The sequence below is a fragment of the Athene noctua genome, chromosome 10 (genome assembly GCF_965140245.1).
Source record: "Athene noctua chromosome 10, bAthNoc1.hap1.1, whole genome shotgun sequence".
In the NCBI taxonomy this organism is placed as follows: Eukaryota; Metazoa; Chordata; class Aves; order Strigiformes; family Strigidae; genus Athene; species Athene noctua.
Window position 1 is genome coordinate 1,351,099 of NC_134046.1, and position 18,745 is coordinate 1,369,843.

The following is an 18,745-nucleotide window of genomic DNA, read 5'->3' on the forward strand; positions in this document are numbered from 1 at the left end:
ACAAGACACCTGCATCACTAACGGAGAGCACTGCCGAGCCCCGTGCAGCTCAGCGAAGAGAGCACTTGTCTTGAGGAGCTTACAGCTTAAGCAAACATGACAGAGAGCAGCGAGGGGGGGAGAGGGAACATTATTCTCAGAGTTATCCAGAACAGGGGAGCAGAAAGATGGGGAGAGACCAGAGCTGGTCCGAGGTCAAATGGAAGATTTGGTGTAGCTGGGACTGCGACGGACTGCCTGGATCCTACGAGAGCTCTTTATCCACCCCAGTGCCTCAGTTTCCCCCAACTCCCATTAGCAGAGACACAGCTGATGCGACCCCTTGGCTTTCCAGCCACGCTACAATACACACCCGTGTCTCCCAGCCAGCTAGACAAAGCCTCAAAACGTAGCTCTGCGCAAGCTCCAAAAACTGGCTCGAGCCTCTCTTGTTTCCATGGGCTACACCCCGTTTGGGCTGCCTCCAGAGCTCAGCCACAGCCCATCCCACCACCGCCTCAACAGGCATCCCGCGGCCGGTGAACCTGGGTACCCAGAGACCTAATCCCATCCATGCCCGAAGCTCAGAGCCTGGGAGTTTGCTTACCCTCATTTAACTCTGAAGTGTTTACCCAGTTAAACCCCCCTAAGCTGCATTATCTTGTTTACTGGGATGCTCTGCTCTCCTCAGACCAAGATAAAACTACACCACCTCATCCCTAAGAATGAGTCATTAACAGACACAGCCCGATCAAGCCAGGTTTCTCCTGGGGTGCATCTGGAGTAAGACAACACCTGATCCACTGCCACAGGATGCAGAGGCTGGCCTGGGGGAACCCTCCACACCAGCACCAGCCCAAATGCCCCAGGGCTAAGAGCCCCACTGCACCAGCACACAAACCAGTACCCCTCCAGACAGCATCCGCACACCACTTCACACCTTTTGCGCCAGCAGCAAAAAGACAAAGGTTTGGGGTGCCAAACAGCAGACCCAAGATTTGCCACCTTCCCTCTCTCTTCCAAGCATCTCATAAAGGAGCTCAACGCAGCTGCCAACTCCAAGGCAAAGAAAGAATCAAAGCACGAGCTGAGCTGGGAGGCAGGGGAGCACGGCCGAGGGAGGAAATCTAATGCCCAAGACATCGGTGGTTAGCCATTCCCCTCCTAGGATGGGGAGCAGGGATTAGACGAGTTTCTATCAGCCACCAGTCTCCCAATTTTGTATTCCAAAAGGCAGATCAAGTGATAGGAATAAAGAAACACAAACGAATAAAGCCCTGCGACTGTAGATGGGAGGGAGCAGGGAACGGAGCCAGGGCTCGCCAGCTGCTTCAATGGGGCGTTTGTCTCTCATTTCTATTTTTGCGGCACCTCTGCGTAACCTGGAGGAGATGAGGCTCTGCATGCTAAAGAGGGCAGCCAGCCTTCGGGGAAACAGCATGGCTGAGAGCACGGGAGGAAAAACCCTCCCCAGAACAGACAGAGGAGGGGCGAGAAAGGAAAGTGGGAGAGGTAGGTGGAGGGGGAGAGGGAACAAAGGCAGAGAGAGAGCACCAAAACCAGCACGGGAGCTCCCGCGCCGGCTGCGAGCCCTCCAGCTGCCAGCACCCAGAGGTGACACGCGGAGGTAACGCCGACCTTGCAAGGAACGCTTCACCTCTGAAAGGAGCAGAATGGGGCCATTTCAACAGCAGGAAACAATACTGCAGCGTTACCTTTCCAAGGCCACTGGAAAAGAGCCAGCCAGGAGGATACACAGTTGAAATGAATTTGCTAGTTGCTGACCCCACTGGCCCCTCAGAAAATCAAGTCAAAGTGGCGAAGCTTGCTCTGCTCAGCTCAGCAGAGGAGTCGATGAAACAGCCTTGGACAAGGCAGATGGGGGAGTTTCGCTCAACAGCAGGAAAAAAAAAAAACAACAGAGGAAAGAACATCTGCCATCTCCCAAACTGCTGAGAATAAGAGCAGTTTCACATTTCTAAACAATTCTAAAGAACCCCAAAGTATATTAGTTGACCAAGAATCACTTTAGTGCTTTGCCACAAGGCAAGCCACCTCTCCAGGGGTCAGGGCAGCTGTTTAAAAGCTCCCAACTGGCCTACTGAATAGAAGTGAAAGAGGAAATAAGTTGTCTCTGTACCCAGTTGAAATAGGAGGCATTTGAGGAGGTGAAATAGAACCTGGCTGTGACTCTGTCAAACAGCCTTTTAAATTTTCTTGCTTTTTAACTGACAACAAGCAAACCTCAATTTTCTCTCCAAGGAAACACACAGACATCCCTTAAGATGTCACCACCTTGGCTTGACCTATAGAGGGGCTGGTGTGCCCTTCAGTTTACCCAGCTGAAGGTTGGTTTCTCCTGTCCTTGCTGAGTGCTGTGGCTACACCGCGGTGCCATGGGGGCAGGATCAGCCTGCTGAAGGGAAGAGCACTCGCCTGGCGCACACGCTCTGACTTACCTGCCTCTCACCATCACCCAGCAGAGCCAGTACACCACCACTCAAGCACAGTTACACGATGGGTACAGGGAGGGGAGGGCAGAGCATCTCGGTATTGCCAACGCAGCAGTCACAACAATGTCCATCTGGCCCTGCTACCGTTGACCTTCCTTTCAAGCCCACCCCAAACCCAGGAGTTACCCAACAATGCTATTTCCTAGGAGTGCTGGGTCAGGAACGGGTCATTTACTGATAATTGGTTAGGACAGAAACACAATGACCAGATGAGGGAAGCATCTGCCAGGGCTATTCCCTCCCCCAGACCACCTCAGCCTGGAAAAGCTGGGGAGCAAGGCCCAAAGGCAGAGAGGAAAGAGGCCCCAGGGCACTACAGCCAACGGCACAAACCAATTCCAGAACATAACAAAACACAGAGTAATTTAAATAACAAAAAAGGATCCCAAACACAGACAGCCGAGGAAGAGAAGAAAATGTCGTTCAGCTAAGAGATGTCCAAGCCGATTCCTCACACTTACCTGTGCTCTCTGCACTCCAGACCCTCAATGGCTTCCACGGGGAAGCATACAGGATGGCCACGTGTCGGACCACGTCCTTTTGGTGTAAATTCAGAGTTACAGACCATCCCCATGCTGGGACACTCCACCCAAGAGACCTCTCCCAGTCCAGCTCCCACGCTGCACTCGAGCACTTACAAATCCAGCCAGGTCCCTAATCTCTGAGATCATTTCCAGCCAGCGCTTCAGACAACAAGATCAGACTGCCATCCTCCTCTGGTACTGCCAGCAACCAGGTCCCTCACCGCGTGTCCCTCTAAAACCCTCCACCTTCCCATGGCCCCGGTACATTTTACAAAGCAACAGCAAGAGCACTGGGGCCTGTGGGGAGCGTAGACACTTACCAACCTGCACCAACAAGAGGGACAAGGCACAGCTGAAGGAGCCCTTGCAACGGAACAGCGCTTCAGAGGGAGATCCTAGAGCTCACAGTAGCTGTGCCGGCATCTGTAAGGTTTCACAGATCTTCACAGCTAGCATAATCAGAGAGCTCAAAGACAGGGTGTGCACGTCTGCACGTACTGAGTGGGCGCTACCTTGCTAAGGGCTGCCAGCATTTGCTCCCTTGGCATTTCAGCAGAGAGCACTTACAGCGTGCAGACCCAGGGATCTCCGTGGGAAACAGCAAAGCACTGCCAGAAGATGCCCCTGCTCTTGCAGGTAATTGCAGATGTGCCCTTTGTCAGCACACATGCACCGGGGGCCTGACCTCCAGGGGTGCTGGGCATCCTCAGCCGGGCGCTGAGAGGAGTCCCATGCCCTGCCGTTAGATCAGCACCATCAGGACTGCTCCAGGCCCCACCACCCATCTCCACAAGAGACGCCACGCAAGCAGGCCACAGCAACTCAGGCAAGCCTGCCTGTCCCTCCCGCTTCGCTCAACCACTCACGCCGCAAGTCACAATCTTGCTTGGTTTCAGTCTCCCAGACTGTTTTGTTTGCCTTCACTCCCTCCCCAGATCGTCTCGTAGCCTTCACACCTCCCTCCTCTGCTGCTGCAACGTCTGCTCTCCTCCGCGCTTCTCGCCATCGACAGTGGCAGTTCCCAGCGCCGGGAGAGGGGGGAGACGCAGCCCCTGGGGAAACGGCATTGAGTAGACAGCTGTAGACAGAAGAAGTGGATTTTCTTCCCTCAGTTACCTTTCATAGGCCTCCCCAAAGCAGCCCATAGGCCCTCAGGGGTTAACAGGCCACAACATGAAAGCCACTGATCTAAGAGAAAAACCACGGCCCACAGATTCCTTTGCCCTCTCGCAGGCCCAAAGCATTACATCTGTCTGCTAAAAATCACCTCACCAGGCCTGTGCTTCCTCTTCTCACCCCATCCCAACCCGGACCATGTACCCCACGGCGCTTGGTCTGGTTTTTAGCTCATCAAATAAAGGCTCGTGGTCGCTTCGTCTTTAAAGCTTCCCAGCCCGGGCAAAGCAAGCACTACTGCAGATGCAGGAGGGACTTCCCTCGAGATCTGGTCACCCATCAAAATACAACAGAAGCTTTTTACACCCCAAAAAGGTCTTTAAAACTCACCGGGCACAACACTGGGCACAAAATGGTTACGCTCTGCTCCAGGCCCTGCAGCAGAGCAGTGGCGACCACCGTGCGGCACGCTGCTCAGCAGTTTCAGCCCCAAGAGGCTCCTCCACTCTCCAAACAACCTCATGCATCCTAGGCAAACGAGTTCACGCAAAGGTTTGGTAGTCCCTGGGCACACGTACGGGTCCTGACTACCTTCACAACGAACCAGGCGGGATGGGAAGAGCCAAGAGCAGCTGCAGTTGTCATACAGAGGCAAGGCTGAAAAGCTGGCTTCCCAACAGCAAAAAATTATCCCCGAAACAAGAACGTGCATCCAAACCCTGGCAACCACAATGGGGCTTAACCAGGCGCAGGGACAGCGCGGGGCTGACCCGAGCCCCAGCAGGGTGTATCTTCCTTGCCAGCATCCCTGGCCCTCTGAACAAACCAGCGCACGTGTTTGCTTTGCCTCTGCGCAGGCTGCGCTCGTGTGGCTGACAAATAGCCTCTCTCCATTCTTTTGGGATTACGTGTTTCAACAGCCAGCGAGGACGGGAAGCAAGTTCACTCGACTGCCAGCTGCGGCCAGGATGCACCTTCCCCGCAGCCCCTCTGCCCCCGGCCCTGCAGCAGAGCCGCCGTCGCTGCTGCTGCTCACTCGGGTACCCACAAAATGCCAGAGCTTCTTCCCACGCCGCACGAGTGGAAACAACTTTCGTGTGCTCTGATCCACAGCTCATCACCAGCAGCTTCCCCTTGAGGGCTTAATGTAGTTATTTCTACCCCTGATGCCTATAATTAAATGAACATTTCCTTATGGCACTGAAGAGGCCAAGGAAAAACTGACTACAGGGAATTTTCATCCACCCTGATTTATACTCCCTCATCTCAGGCTCGTTGACACAATGCTAACAAGGAATCTTTTAAGCAGGCAGAAGAGAAAAAAAAAAAATTAAATAGCCCCCATGCAGAGAGGCACCTGGGGGGACAAGAGGGAAGAGACCAATTCCCTCCCTTCTCCCCCTGCTTTCAACCGCATCATTTTCCTACTTGCAAAAGCAAAGGGGCTCAGATACCCTTGAGTCTGGAGAGATGTTTCCACGCTCTGCCAGCGGACCTGCGCTGCCCAGCAGTCTGATGAGGTGCACTCAGCCCATCCCGCGGGTCTGAGGAGGTTCCTGATCCGGGGAAGCACGGGAATTGCACTCAGTCCCTCCAGCTCTCTCTCAGGCTTTAACTATTCCTGTTCTGCAGGACTGGAGGAGCAAGGCCAGAGCACGCTGAATTATTCCAGACTGGAACAGATCCTAAACCGCTGAGCAAAGCTACTCACCAAAACATGGCTTGATTTATAAATTCCCAACAGTCTGTGTCTCGCTTCTGATGTCCCGCCTAGGTAGGAGTCCACGTGTCCAGAGATGCCTGGCCAACTGAGTCCAGCCCCCCCGAGCTGTCACAACCCACCAGGATTACCGGTTTCACTAGACCAGGAACTGAGCTGTCCCTCAGAGCTGCCACTCACCTCCCACCCCTACACTTCTCCCTGTTAGGACAGCAGAGAGGATCACAGCCAAGGACCCAAATCCTCCGTATCACCACCAGCTGCACAGCAATACTAGAAAGTTTCCAGCAGCCTGGGCCGAATAGGCAACGCGCCCTCCCCTCGGCACAGGTAGTACCAGCCGTGGTCCTTTCGGCCGACAGATTTTAGAACCACCACCAGGTCCGTCTCCTCCCTCCACAGAGCAAACGCAGCTTTCAAGCGATGGGGACGGGGGCCAACCCTCGCTGGCAGCCTGGTGGGGTGGGAATGTGGCAGCTCCCCCCGCGCGCTTTGCCTTCCGTGGAGGAGGCGGAGGTCTGCCTGAATTTGGGGACGTGGGTCTCTACTGAAACGTGGCTAAAGGACCTTTGCCGGCTGTGCCCGGGGTTTTCCCTGATGTGGACAACCTGCCTGGAGAAAGACACAAACCTGGCTCCCTGCTCCGCTCGGGGAAGGCTTACAGCTTCTGTGCCACAGAGCACTGGCACAAAACACCAACAGGTTTTCCAATCCATTTTGCTCTTTAAGCTCACTATTGTTTGCAAACCTACAAGGCTTTATCCCGTCTCTTCAGGGAGCCCCAGATGACAGGGGCGAGGCACACTGGCGGACAGAGCAGCTCCATGGATTACACCTTCCCCCGTGAACATGGTCGGGAGATTGGGGTAACAGGAGATGTGCCAGGGGGCCGGATGGCACCGTACAGCAGCTCGGTCGTGCTGGAAGACAGCGACTGCTTGGGAAATCAGCCCTTCCCTCCCTGCCAGAATGACTCAAGACAAAGACTCCCCCACTCTTTAAATGTCCCCGTTCAAAACTCCTGTTCCACACTAACCAGATTTCTGTACAAAAGGGATGGGGGTAGGGAGGGAGAGGGCAATCTCAGCCTCACAGGTCTTCGGGGGGATCCCTTTGTTGGGAAATTTCCCCAGACTATTTAAAAATAAAAGCAGACCCTTCGTAAGTATTCCGAGTGTAATTATTCCTGCACTTAACTGCCTTTCCCTGGCACCCTACCTCTCCTCCACATTTCGAGAGGAGGCTCCTGGGGAAAAGCAGAGCAATTTGTGGTTCCCCCTTCCTTTGTGCCAGTTTCGCGGTAGTTAGCAAAATTACCACGACGCCAGACGAAGCCATCGATGCAAGAGGAGGCGGTTTTGGGGCAACCTTGGCGCAGGCGGGTCTCCCCGCCGAAGGCCCGCGGCGGCTGCACGCCCCGGCCGGGGCCACGTCGGTCCCCGGCCCGCACCGGGCACGGCGTGCGGGGTCCCCGCGGGGACCTGGGTGCGCACCCCATCGCCGAGGCTGGAGACCCCGGGTGAGATCCCGTCCCCGCGGGGTGAAACCCGGGCGCATCCAGCCCCCCCCCGCCGTCACCCCTCGGGGGTCCCGGGGCTGAGAGCGGCCGCCGATGCCCGCTGGGGAGCGGTGCCCGGTACTCCGGGGTGGGGACACGGGGACCCGACACCGGCCGCGGAACCCGGGGGCCAAGGGGGCTCTGCGGGGGAGGGGGGCGATGGGGACCTGCCTCCCGCACAAGTCCCGAGGAACGGGACCCGCCGCGGCTCCCGGGGTTGGGGCGGGCAGACCCACCCCCCACCGGCGCTCGGGGCGCTCCAGTGCCCGGAGAGGGGACCGACACCCTCCCGCTGCCCAGCCCCGCGCCGGGGGGGGGGGGCCCCGGCGTCCGGCCCCCGGGGGTGGCGGCGACCCCCGCCCCGCCAGCCTTCACTCACCGGCGGCCAGAAGCAGCGGCAGCAGCAACGCCGGGGCCCGGTGCAACGGCTGCATGGCGGCGGCCGCTGCCCTGCCGCGCCGCCTCTTCACGGGGAGCGGGGCCGCCCCGCCGCCCGCCGGGCTCTGCCCCTCGCCGCCGCGCCCGCCCGCCGCCCGGCCCCGCACTGCATCCCGCCGCCCGGCGCCGCCTCCTCCCGCCGCCGCTGCCCGCCGCTCCGGGGGCGGGGGAAGCGGCGCGGGGGGGCCCTGGCCGCCGGAGCAGAGGCGGGGCGCCGCCGGTGATCCGCACCTGACGCCCGGCTGCGGGGCCGCCGCCGCCCCCCGGCCCGGCCCGGCCCGGCCCCCCCGCCGCAGGCCCCGGCGCCCCCGGGCGCCCCCAACGAGTGCCGGCGGCGCGGCTGCATGCGCCGGCCGGGGTGATCAGCCCCGCGCGGGAAGGCGGGAGCCGCCGAACCCCCCCGCGACGCCCCCTCCGCCGGGCGAGGGGGGACAGAGCCCGGGGGGAGACAGAGCCCCGGGGGGGGACAGAGCCCCGAGGGGGGACAGAGCCCCGGGGGGGGGCAGCGCCCGGTCAGCGGGGCCCTGGCGGGAACGGGCCGGAGCAGAGGCCGCTCCCGGCCCCTGCTGAGCCCCCCCCGGCCCCCGCCTCGCTCCGTGACCCGCAAACGCTCCCCCTGGGCAACTTGACCCCCACCTGGGGGGGCCCTTGGTGCCCCCCGCGGGTCACCTGCAGCCAGGCGGTTGCGGAGTACCGGGCAGCCTGGGCCCGCGCTCCCCGTCCTCTGGGTGAAACGGCGTCTCCCGGTGGTTCGAGGGAACCGCCCGTGTCCCGCGTGTGCCCGCCGCCTCCCGTCCTCTTGCCGGCACCACTGCAGAGCCCGGCTCCATCTTGGCACCCTCCCTCCAGACCCCTCCTGGACCCTCTCCGGGCCGAAGACCCCAGTCCCGCCATCCCCAGGCTTGTCTCGGCTGTGCGGCGCTGCGGCCCCTCAGCCATCTTTGCGGCCCTTTGTTGGACTCTCTCCAGTATGTCCATGGCTGTTACTGGGGAGCCCAGCGCCGGACACTGCCCTCCAGCTGTGGCCTCGCCAGCGCTGAGCAAGGGCTGAGGATCTCCTCCTAACGCCTCCCTTGCCCAATGCCCGAGATACCATTACCCTCCTGTGCGGCACGTGGCTGGCTCATGTTTGATTTGGCGTCCACCACGACCTCCACGTTCTTTTCTGCCAGGCTGCTTTCCAGCTGCGTGGTCCCCGGTGTATTTTGGTGCATGAGGTTGTTCCTCCCCAGGCGCAGCACCCTGAACGTCTGGTTGAACTCCGTGAGGTTCCTGTTAGCCTGTTTCTCCAGCCTGTCAAGGTCCCTCTGCATGGCAGCTTGACCCTCTGGTTTATCAGCCATTCCTCCCGGTTTTCCGTCACCAGCAAACTTGCTGAGGGTACACTCTGCCCCATCATCCAGGTCATTAATGAAGAGATTAAACAGGACTGGGCCCCTGGGGTACACCCGCTAGTCGCTGGCCCCCAGCTAGGCTTTGGGCTGCCACCCTCTGGGCCCAGCCGTTCAGCCAGTTCAGTCCACCTCACTGTCTGGTCATCCAGCCCACACTTGGGCTTGTCCATGAGGATGTTGTGGGACACAGTGCCAAAGGCATTCCTGAAGTCCAGGTAGACAATATCCACTGCTCTCCCCTCATCTACCAACCCGGTCATTTCATCACAGTTTATCACGTTGTTCAAGCATGACTTCCCTTTGGTGAAGCCATGCTGACTACCCCTGATGATTTTCTTGTGGTTCACGTGTCTGGAAATGGTTTCAAGGATTAGCTGCTCCATCACATTCCCAGGGATGGATCCTCTTTCTTAAAGACAGCAGTGACATTTGCTTTCCTTCAGTCTTTGGTCACTTCTCCCAGGTGCGGTGATAGATCAAAGATTATTGAGAGTGGCCTTGCGATGACACTTGCCAGCTCCCAGCGCACTCATGGGTGCTCTCTGAAGACCCCAAGATCTCTGAAAAGGCCAAAGCCTGCACTCCTGAAGTCTGAGGTTGTGAGCTTTCTTTTCTCTCCTTCCTCACCTCAGGATCCTCAACTCCACCATCTCATGGTCACTGCAGCCAAGGCTGCCTTTGATCTTCACATCCCAACAAGCCCCTCGCTGGTGAGCACAGGGGGCAGCAGAACACCTCTTCTTGTTGGCTGCTTTATCACTTGGGGGAGGAAGTTATTGTCAACACGCTCCAGGAACCTCCTGGATTGCTTATGTCCTGCTGTGTCGTCACTCCAGCAGGTGCTGGGGTGGAGCACATCCGACTCCTTTTCAGTCTTGAGGAAGGTGAACTTATTTTACAGTTGTAAGGCCTTAGGGGGGGGCAGGAGTCTTCCTCGTGGTGTCAGAAGCTTCCATCCTTCACCTCCTCCAGAGGTTGCACTTACCTTAATATTGGGGGTGGACACCACCTGCTTCTCCACTTCAGTTGGGGTTGGGAGCTCTCCGAGCTGTTTTGTCTCAGAGAAGATCCTGTTTAACTTCCTTCATCTCCTCTGAAGCTGCACAGCCTGCTCGCTTCCTCCTGTACCTCCTGCACTCGGTGGCACAGCTCCTGCAGGACAGGGAGCCACTTCTCCTGGCACCACCGAGAAGTCCCAGGCACTGGCTGCAGCCGTTACCTGCAGCTGGGTCTGTCCTTGCCAGGACAGAGGCTCCAGCCCACCTGCTGGGGAAAGCACCCTGTGGTGTGTCACCGCCGTGTCCGAGACTGTCACAGTGATACTAATTCAGCTGATGACCCCTTCTTCGTGCCCTTCTGTGAAAACTGCTGTGAAAACTGCTGTGTCTGTAAAAAAGGAAAAGGAAAAGGAAAAGGAAAAGGAAAAGGGAAGGGAAGGGAAGGGAAGGGAAGGGAAGGGAAGGGAAGGGAAGGGAAGGGAAGGGAAGGGAAGGGAAGGGAAGGGAAGGGAAAAGAAAAGAAAAGAAAAGAAAAGAAAAGAAAAGAAAAGAAAAGAAAAGAAAAGAAAAGAAAAGAAAAGAAAAGAAAAGAAAGAAAAAAGAAAAGAAAAGAAAAAAGAAAAGAAAAGAAAAGAAAAGAAAAGAAAAGAAAAGAAAAGAAAAGAAAAGAAAAGAAAAGAAAAGAAAAGAAAAGAAAAGAAAAGAAAAGAAAAGAAAAGAAAAGAAGATAAAAGATTTCATAGTGCAGCAGTTCTTGGATGGGAGCTCTTGGAGCAGTTCTGGTTTGGTGGGTAGCACAGGAAAGAAACACACCGAATATCATGCCGAAAATCATTATTACAGCAACAAGGCCAACTGCTCCAATTACATTCAGTTTCAAATTAAACACATCTTTAGCGGCCTCAGGGCACAACGTTACAGTAAATGACTCAAGCAAGGCCCTTGTCAGGCAGGTGTCCAAGAAATAAGGCTCCACAGGTCCTATCCCGGCAGTTGCAGGGGAACACCCGCCCGCTCCCTGCCCCTCAGCCCCTCTGGCCAGCCGCAGCCTTTCCACTTCCCTCGCGCGGGCCTCCAGCACGTGCCACCTCGGAGGAGCTGTGCGACCCCCAGTCCAGCCCCAGCCAGATATTTGAGAGACCTGGTCAAGCCCCAGGCACGGCAGGGCTGCAAACACGGTACGGCTCCAAGCCGGAGGATCCAGGCTCGGCTCGGTCCCTTCCCATCAGGCGGTCGGCTCACGTTTTCAAGCTTTCCTCAACAGCAGTGACTAGGAGCCTTTTTCTCTGGTTTTGAAACAATTTTCTCTTGTCATACGACTCTAGGAGGACAGGAGATGCTAAAATCCAGCATCGCAAGCTCTGAGTGAGGGAACAGCTGCACTGTCGTGGCCTCACCCAGTGTCTGTGCTTGCCCAGCGCAATACGTCTCCCATATGGGATGTCGCTGAGACGACGGGACATAGGTCTGAAGGTGATCGGGATTTTAAATTCAAATGTTCTTATGCCTCAGTTAAGCATCTATTAAAAACATTGCAGAGACTATTTTTTTCCTGTGAGAATTGAGGTTTTTTTGGTTGAAGTGTGAATCTCCTGAAAGGAATATTGAGGTATTATTTTCTGGCATGACCCAGCAGGTTTTCAACAGCTAAAGAAAGGCAGCACGTGCCAAAGCCCGCTGAACCCCGAGGGATCAACCAGCGAGCCCAGGGTACTTGGTGTTACCGACACTGACCTTTACAGCTCCTACCAGACCAACTGGCACACGCCACCCCTCTGGGCAGTTGCCTGCCTCTTTTTGCCAGCTCTTTCCTTCCACCCTCTGCTCCCACGCAGCAGCTACCCCGAGCGTGACAAGGGCAGGTAACAGCCTGGCTGCACCCGTCACCCAGAGCTGCAAGGCAAAGCCGACAGGCTTGAACCACAGTCCTCGCTTTTGGCTTCTTTTGGACCGCGTCCTTCCAGTGCTCTGAAAGTCCTTTTTATCCAGAATCAATGCGGCCCCCAGCCCCCGCCGAGCAGGAAATGCAGCAGGAACTGCCGAGCCATCGCTTACCCATTAAATGAGATAAAAACACTTCAGTGCGCTCAGATTCTAGTCCAGGCATGGCATTTAATGAATGCTCTTGTCATTTTTCACTTTGTTGCTGGTAATTTGGCTGTCTTAGCGTGCAGGTGGCTTACTACAAGTGGGTAACTAAAAGCCTTTCAGATCTCCTGACCCTGCCACATCCAGCGCCCAAATCTTAGAAACTGAATCCAGTGTCTGAAGCAGCCTGATCGCATCAAAGAAAGCGCAAAAACACCCTCGTGTGTTAAACGGCCTCGAATCGGTGGGAAGGGAACCACGCGGACATGGCAGCGGGCACACTGTCTGTGAGGCTCATAGTCCTCCCTGGATTTATTTTGACATTATACATCAGTCTCAGACTGAGCAACAAAGGGAGAGTATGAAAGGAGGAGACACATCTTCGGCGAGAAAATTAAATAAAATTAGTGGCAACATCGATCAGCCAGGTCAGCGCTGCCAACAGAGCAGAAAACAGCCAGCAGAGATGGGCAACACCATTCTCTTTAAAAACAGCATGAACTTAAACCCAGCACAGCCTTTGTGTCTTCATTTTACGCTCCCTGGAATAGGTATGGCTGGCTTGGCTCTCTCCTGAGGTACTGACAGCTTTATAGTCAAAGGCTCGTAATTTCTCATTTGATCTCCTCCAGCCTCCCTACCTCGCGTATATTCTCCCAACAATGTTCGGAGCACTGGTAAAAGGGGCTTTACAATTCCACTAAATGCTTTTTTTATAGCTCCTCCAAAGCTGCTCAGAATTTTTTCTCGGTATTACCATTATCTGTGCTTTTCTGTTCTTCCCCAAAATTGTTCAATTTCACAGTTACGTCTGTTAGGCAGAATCAGAAAGCAAGTGTGTATTTTAGGTTGGCAAAACTGAAAATCCTTCTGCCCTCTCCCGTTGTAAGTTACCATAACAGCTTTTGCCTTCAGGAAATTCAGCCAGCTTTCCAATTTCAATTTAAGGGCCCCATTTTGTTCCAAGATACTTGCAAGCAAATACTACTGTGACAGAGGAATGAGGTGATAGCTATGGGAAAGAATTTGGTGCCTAGGACTTGTTAATTAAAAAGAAATTAACCACAAAGTCTAATCTCAACAGAAATGTAACTTGTTTTGAAACTCCCGTTAAAAAAAAGGCAACACATTAATTTGAAATACGCTGGCGAGATATTTTGTTCTCCTAAATACAGCAAAACTGAATTGACCCGCAAAGGTGAAAGTGATCTACTGCCCTCGCTCAGCAGAACAAGAAAGTAAACAATAAGCAGAACAAATGAGCGGTCAGATGTTAAATTCTTGCAGTGTTAGAAATTGCAAGATGTCACTAGTACCGCGAGGAGGGTTTAACCCCTTTTCCTTCGCACGCTGACAACGGTCCAGAGAGCAGAAGGTGATCCGTGCCCGTCCTTAGATCAGAAGGGGAACTGCTCTGAGTGTGTCCCGATTGCTGGCTCTCTGGGACAGGGACTGGGTGACACAGCAGGCCTGCAGCACACCGGGAGGTTTAACTCCATCTTCCGCGAAGCCGTGCAGCCTTTTGGCATCTCACCCCCATCAGAGGAAAGTGAATTCCCCTGCGCTGCCCAGCCCCTCCTTCCTTAGGCACAAGGAAAGGTTTAACTTCTCCCGTGTTCCAGCATATGTGAGTTTACTTCAGAGCCTCCGACAAGCTTTATATAAGCTTATTTGCTGAATTAGCCCAGAAACATTTCTAGTGTACCAAGCAGGGGTGGGTACCTGCTCTACGCTGGCGTAGCCCAGGCACGCAGCCATGGGCAAAATGCAGTTTCTGCTCTCATCCTGCTGGGGAAGATGTATAATAAATACTGTGAAAGGAGTGACCTGGAGCAATTAATGCCTTCCAGGATATGCTGTAATTAGAAGGGAACAGCATCTGCTCTATTTAGAGCCCAGGAGCAAAATTTTCTGTATCACTTTGAGCCTGTCTTCCTCTCCGCACATCAGCTTGCTCCCCTCAGGGGAGGGCCGGCTGCCCGCCCGGCACTCAGCGCCGTTACCGGCCCTGCTCCTTTCCCATCTCCTGCTGTAAGGCGCCCTGCAAGGGCAAGCACAAGTCGTGTTTTCCTTTCCCAGTTTTCACCTGCCCCTGCTGCCTTGTGCCCCGAAGCCGCCCGTTTCCCTCCTCACCAGCACGGCGTTGCCCCGCAGCAAACCTCAGCGGGCTCCTGGAGGGCAGAGGAAAACAAAACGATATTGAATTTGATTAAGGGCCCAGAATAACCTTTAACTGAGCCACCTGGGGCAAGGAAGCAGCCAGCTCCTCAGCTGAAAACCCGTGCAGTTTTCCTCCTCGCCCAGGGACAGGGCTCCTGGCTCCAGAGGAACCGCAGCCCGGCACAGCGCTGTCATGCAGAGGGGTTGTCACGGCCTTCCGTTTGCATGGGGGCGACTACCGAGCCCCCAGCGAGGAAGGACTGACACCTCTCATGGATCATTCACATCATTTAAACTGAGCTCCTCTACAACTTGGAGAACCCCCCCTTATCTCTGTGCTGAGCTCAGCAAGCCAGATCCTAAGCAGAGACCAAATGCCCTTCTGACAGGGATAGAAAATCCCAGAAATGTGGATGTCGTGAGGACAGGCAAACCTCAGGCCTTCTGAAGCTTTTCACTGGGGCAGAAGGATAAGCCAGCTAAGGCCCGGTAGAGCCAGGAGGTTGGTGACAAGGTGCAGGAGTTTGAGTCTTAGCTCTGCTTGTTTTAGAGGGATGACCCGAGCCCAGAGTGACTGCCAAGCCCTCGCTAGGCAGGAGTTTCTACCCCTTGAGGTGTAACATATCTTCATTGGGAAGAACCCAGAGGTGGTTTGTACCTTTCCTTGCTAAACTGAAAAGCTTAATGGTATCGTCAGAGAAACTCTTTAATAGCTGGGATGTGGGTATCTTCAGAGCAGAGGAGCAGCCTGTACCTGGAGAGGGCTGGGGTCTGTTGACTCCAAGGAGCCACACGCTGGCTTGTGGGGACTCCTGGCATTCCTACATATGTGTTTCCATGTGGTTTGTTGGGACTGAAGCTCCTCAGCATCGTTTACACAGGACAGTGACTTTGAGATCTCCCTGAGCACTAGATAACTCGGAGGAGAAGCTTGGCAGCTCCCCCGGGTTCCTCCCACAGCTTCACCTTGCCTTTAGCGGGAAGTGACTTGCAACCTGAGTAGGAAGGAGCACAACCCCCTTCCAAGGAGCTTTTGCTCTAAAGATGCAGTGCTCGGCAGCCCCTCGAGGCTCCTCACATACGTTTAGTTGTGGCTGAGGAGCATGCTGGATGGCTGGAGCCCTTGGCAGACCAGTGCCCCATGATAATGGAGGCATTAAATCAGTCATGGCAGCAAGAACTGCAATAAATGCAAAATACAGCAGAAGCCTGATCCAATTTTGGCTCTGCTTTGTTAAATGGAAAAGTATTTTAGTAGATGGAAAAATACTCGGAAGTTCCGAACGCACCCTCCCTGCAGCATGGCGTGAGGGGTGGCTGTCTGCAGTGACTCACCTGTGTCTGTAGATAAACATCTTCTGTAAACAGATTCCCACTGTCCTCACAGCTCAGCAATCACATGCTGGAACTCAGGTATTCAGGTCAGTCAAGGTCAGCAGGGACAGAGCCATCAGCACCTGAAACGGCCCTCCGGGGTGAGCTGCAGCTGGCTGGGCTCCTCGCGGACAGGGACATGACACAATCCAACCCAACCCTTACACCCTGAGCACAGCTACGCTGGGAAAGTTCTCGTCAACCAGTTTCCAGACGGCTCTTTAGTGAACACACAGAAGATGGCTGAGCAGGTTCCTGCCAGGGTCTGGCACGGGACAAAGTAAAACACTGCTGGTCCAGAAACGCGGCATATGCTAATTCTTCTAAGCGGCTTTGACATTAATTTGAGGCAAAATAAATGTATTACTGGAGGTAGAACTTCTCCCACTCCAGGGGCATCTGCCATTTGACAAGCAAGACTCGGAAACAGCCCCTAACACACTGGATGCGACCCAGGACCTGCAGATAGAGGGTGTTGGTTTATGACGACAATAAAGGCAGAAGCTGTAATATCAAAACTTTAAACCCTGTCACAGGTAGGAAAGAGCTTGCAGGAAGGGGAGGGGGCTTGTCTCCCCCTTTTCCCCATCACACACCCTCATGTGTTAGCTGGTTATCTGCAGGCACCTCTCATGCACCCCGAGCAGCACGTATGCAGTTTGTGTGAGCGTGAGTGTGAGTGCGTGCTCCGTGCTGGGCTGAGGTCAAACAGCTTCTGATGAGATGCAGAGAGAGGAGCTGCTCTCTCAGGAGCGTGCACACACCGTGTTCAAATTAAACTGGATCAGGCTCTGGCCCATCATGCCCTTTTCAAACCAAGATGCTCTTCCAAGCCGGTGCCCCCCAGCGTTTGCCAGGACCCACAGTCCCAAGGGGGGAACAACAACTAGAGGGGACACTACCTGGCTCCGCAAAGCTTTGCAAGGAGCACCCTTGTCACCCTGCACCTGAGCCCGGGCACAGCCCTCACCCCCCCAGGATTCTTGCTTTTGGCCCACGTTGTCAGAGGCACTGTGCAATTTCCTGATCACAGCAGCAAGAAGCCCAGCGCTCAAGCTTGGCTAAACTCTAGGTTGTCAGGGGAGCAACTCCTCGTTTCACTGGAGAGGCTTGGCTTGCCGCTCGCTCGAGCCCTGCAGTAAAATCCTTGCTCGGTTCAGCCGGAACATGCCCCCTGGCAAGGCAGTCCCTGCTTAAAGCAGCATTTGCTTTCACCCCTGTTTGCACCCCTGTCCAGGCCAGACACCTGATGCTGTCAACAGCCAACACTTGCTCCAGGGAACCTGAAAAGCTGTGCCAGTGGGAGGAGGAACATGCCTTCAGACTGGCATTAACACTCCACTGAGCGGCTGATGCCAACATTAGCAAGGGCGCAGCTGCAAGAATTCATCGCTCTGCTGGATGCTGGCAACACAACAAGGTGGGAGGGCATAACTGCCTTTGTAGTGAGGATTCGGGAGGAGGCAGAGTGAGCAAAGCGACAAACAAGCGACTCCAACAATGGCATCTCTCTGCTGCCGCTGCTCACACTGTGTGCCGAGTAAGGTGGGACCAGAGCACAGGAGGCAGAAGGTGTAGGACAACACTGAGGGGTGACTGTCAACAGCCCTGTCCGCAGCAGGACAAGGAGAGGGGGAAATCAGGAGTCCCACTTCACAGAATCACAGAATCATCCCGGTTGGAAAAGCCCTTGCAGCTCCTCCAGCCCAACCATGACCCTCCCCCTGACCCTTCCCAACTCCCCCAGATCCCTCAGCGCTGGCTCAGCCCTATGTCACTTCATTCCGTGTCTTCTCTCGTGGTTTGAGGTGACACACTTGGCCGTGTATTTAACCCTTTGTGGGCCGCTACAGGCATACAGGTTGCAAGTGTTTGGGAAGCATTTTGTACTTCTCCAGCGCAGCACAAAGCCTGTCTCTCCTCTCGCACCCACCGTTCACCCCCACCACACACAAGTTCAGCTTGTTTCATCCCTGGTTTTGCTCTCCCAGGGCCAGCACTTTCCCCAGCAAGGTCTGTGCGTTCCCACAGCGCCGGGCACACTCTGTGGCCTCTGCCCGTGGTGTGGGAAGAGAGGTGAGGTGAGGAGGTGAGGTGCTAACAGCAGGAGGTGAGGTGCTAACAGCTCTGTGCCCAGCCCCGAGGAAGCACCCTGGGCCTCACCCCGCGGCTCCAGGCACCGCAGCTCTGCCATCCCCAGGCACAACCGACCTGGGCACACACATGCAGGGGGCAAAGGAGTAGCTCAGGCAAGGAAGGCGTGCCAGGAAAGTGTCTCTAGGGGCTGCCTGCGGAAAGCCCTGTTAGACAGAGACCCAGTGGGAAGGGAAAAAACCAGCCAAAACAGTTAAACAAATACACAGGAGGGAGCTGGCAGAGAAAAGGCAACACGCGGAGCCAGTTTCAGGCTGAGAGTCATGTGCTAAGGCCGCAGCAGGGTTCAAGCACTGCTAGGTCCGGAGCAGCAACCCGGCAGAGAAGACACACACGCACACACATCACCATGACAAACCCCCGTGTCCCCAGCGACGCGTCTGCCTGGCCAGCGCAGAGCCGCCCCAGCCAGCTTACAAATTGTCTGGAGCAGAGGCAGGAGATGCCTCACTGTCCCCTAACTCTAGCCAGCAGGCAAAGCACATCCACTGCAGACTTCAGCTGTGTCTGGGAGAGGGTTTACTGCTTCTCCCAGACTGGAATTCAAGTGGCAGCCAAGACATGAGATCGAGGTTGTCTAACCCCAGTGGGAACGGAAGGGATGTGGGAGATCTGTGATGGGACAGTCTCCAGGTGATTAAAACATTTACAGGATGGCATCAGTGCTCCAAAAAGCAGGCAAGACAGGGAAGGAGCCAGGGCGGGCAGGCTCTTGGTGGGAAAGGCAGC

The 18,745-nt window shown here is 55.4% G+C and overlaps 1 protein-coding gene across 1 annotated transcript in view; it reads right to left on the minus strand.

Moving 5' to 3' along the window:
- The window catches only part of PODXL2 (podocalyxin like 2), a 33,206-nt gene extending 25,108 nt beyond the window's left edge, over positions 1-8,098 (minus strand). Inside the window, exon 1 of the mRNA XM_074913929.1 lies at positions 7,790-8,098. Within this exon, the coding sequence (XP_074770030.1) occupies positions 7,790-7,844 (55 nt within the window). The 5' untranslated portion in view covers positions 7,845-8,098. The remainder of the gene's footprint in view (positions 1-7,789) is intronic.
- Positions 8,099-18,745: the final 10,647 nt, after the last annotated feature.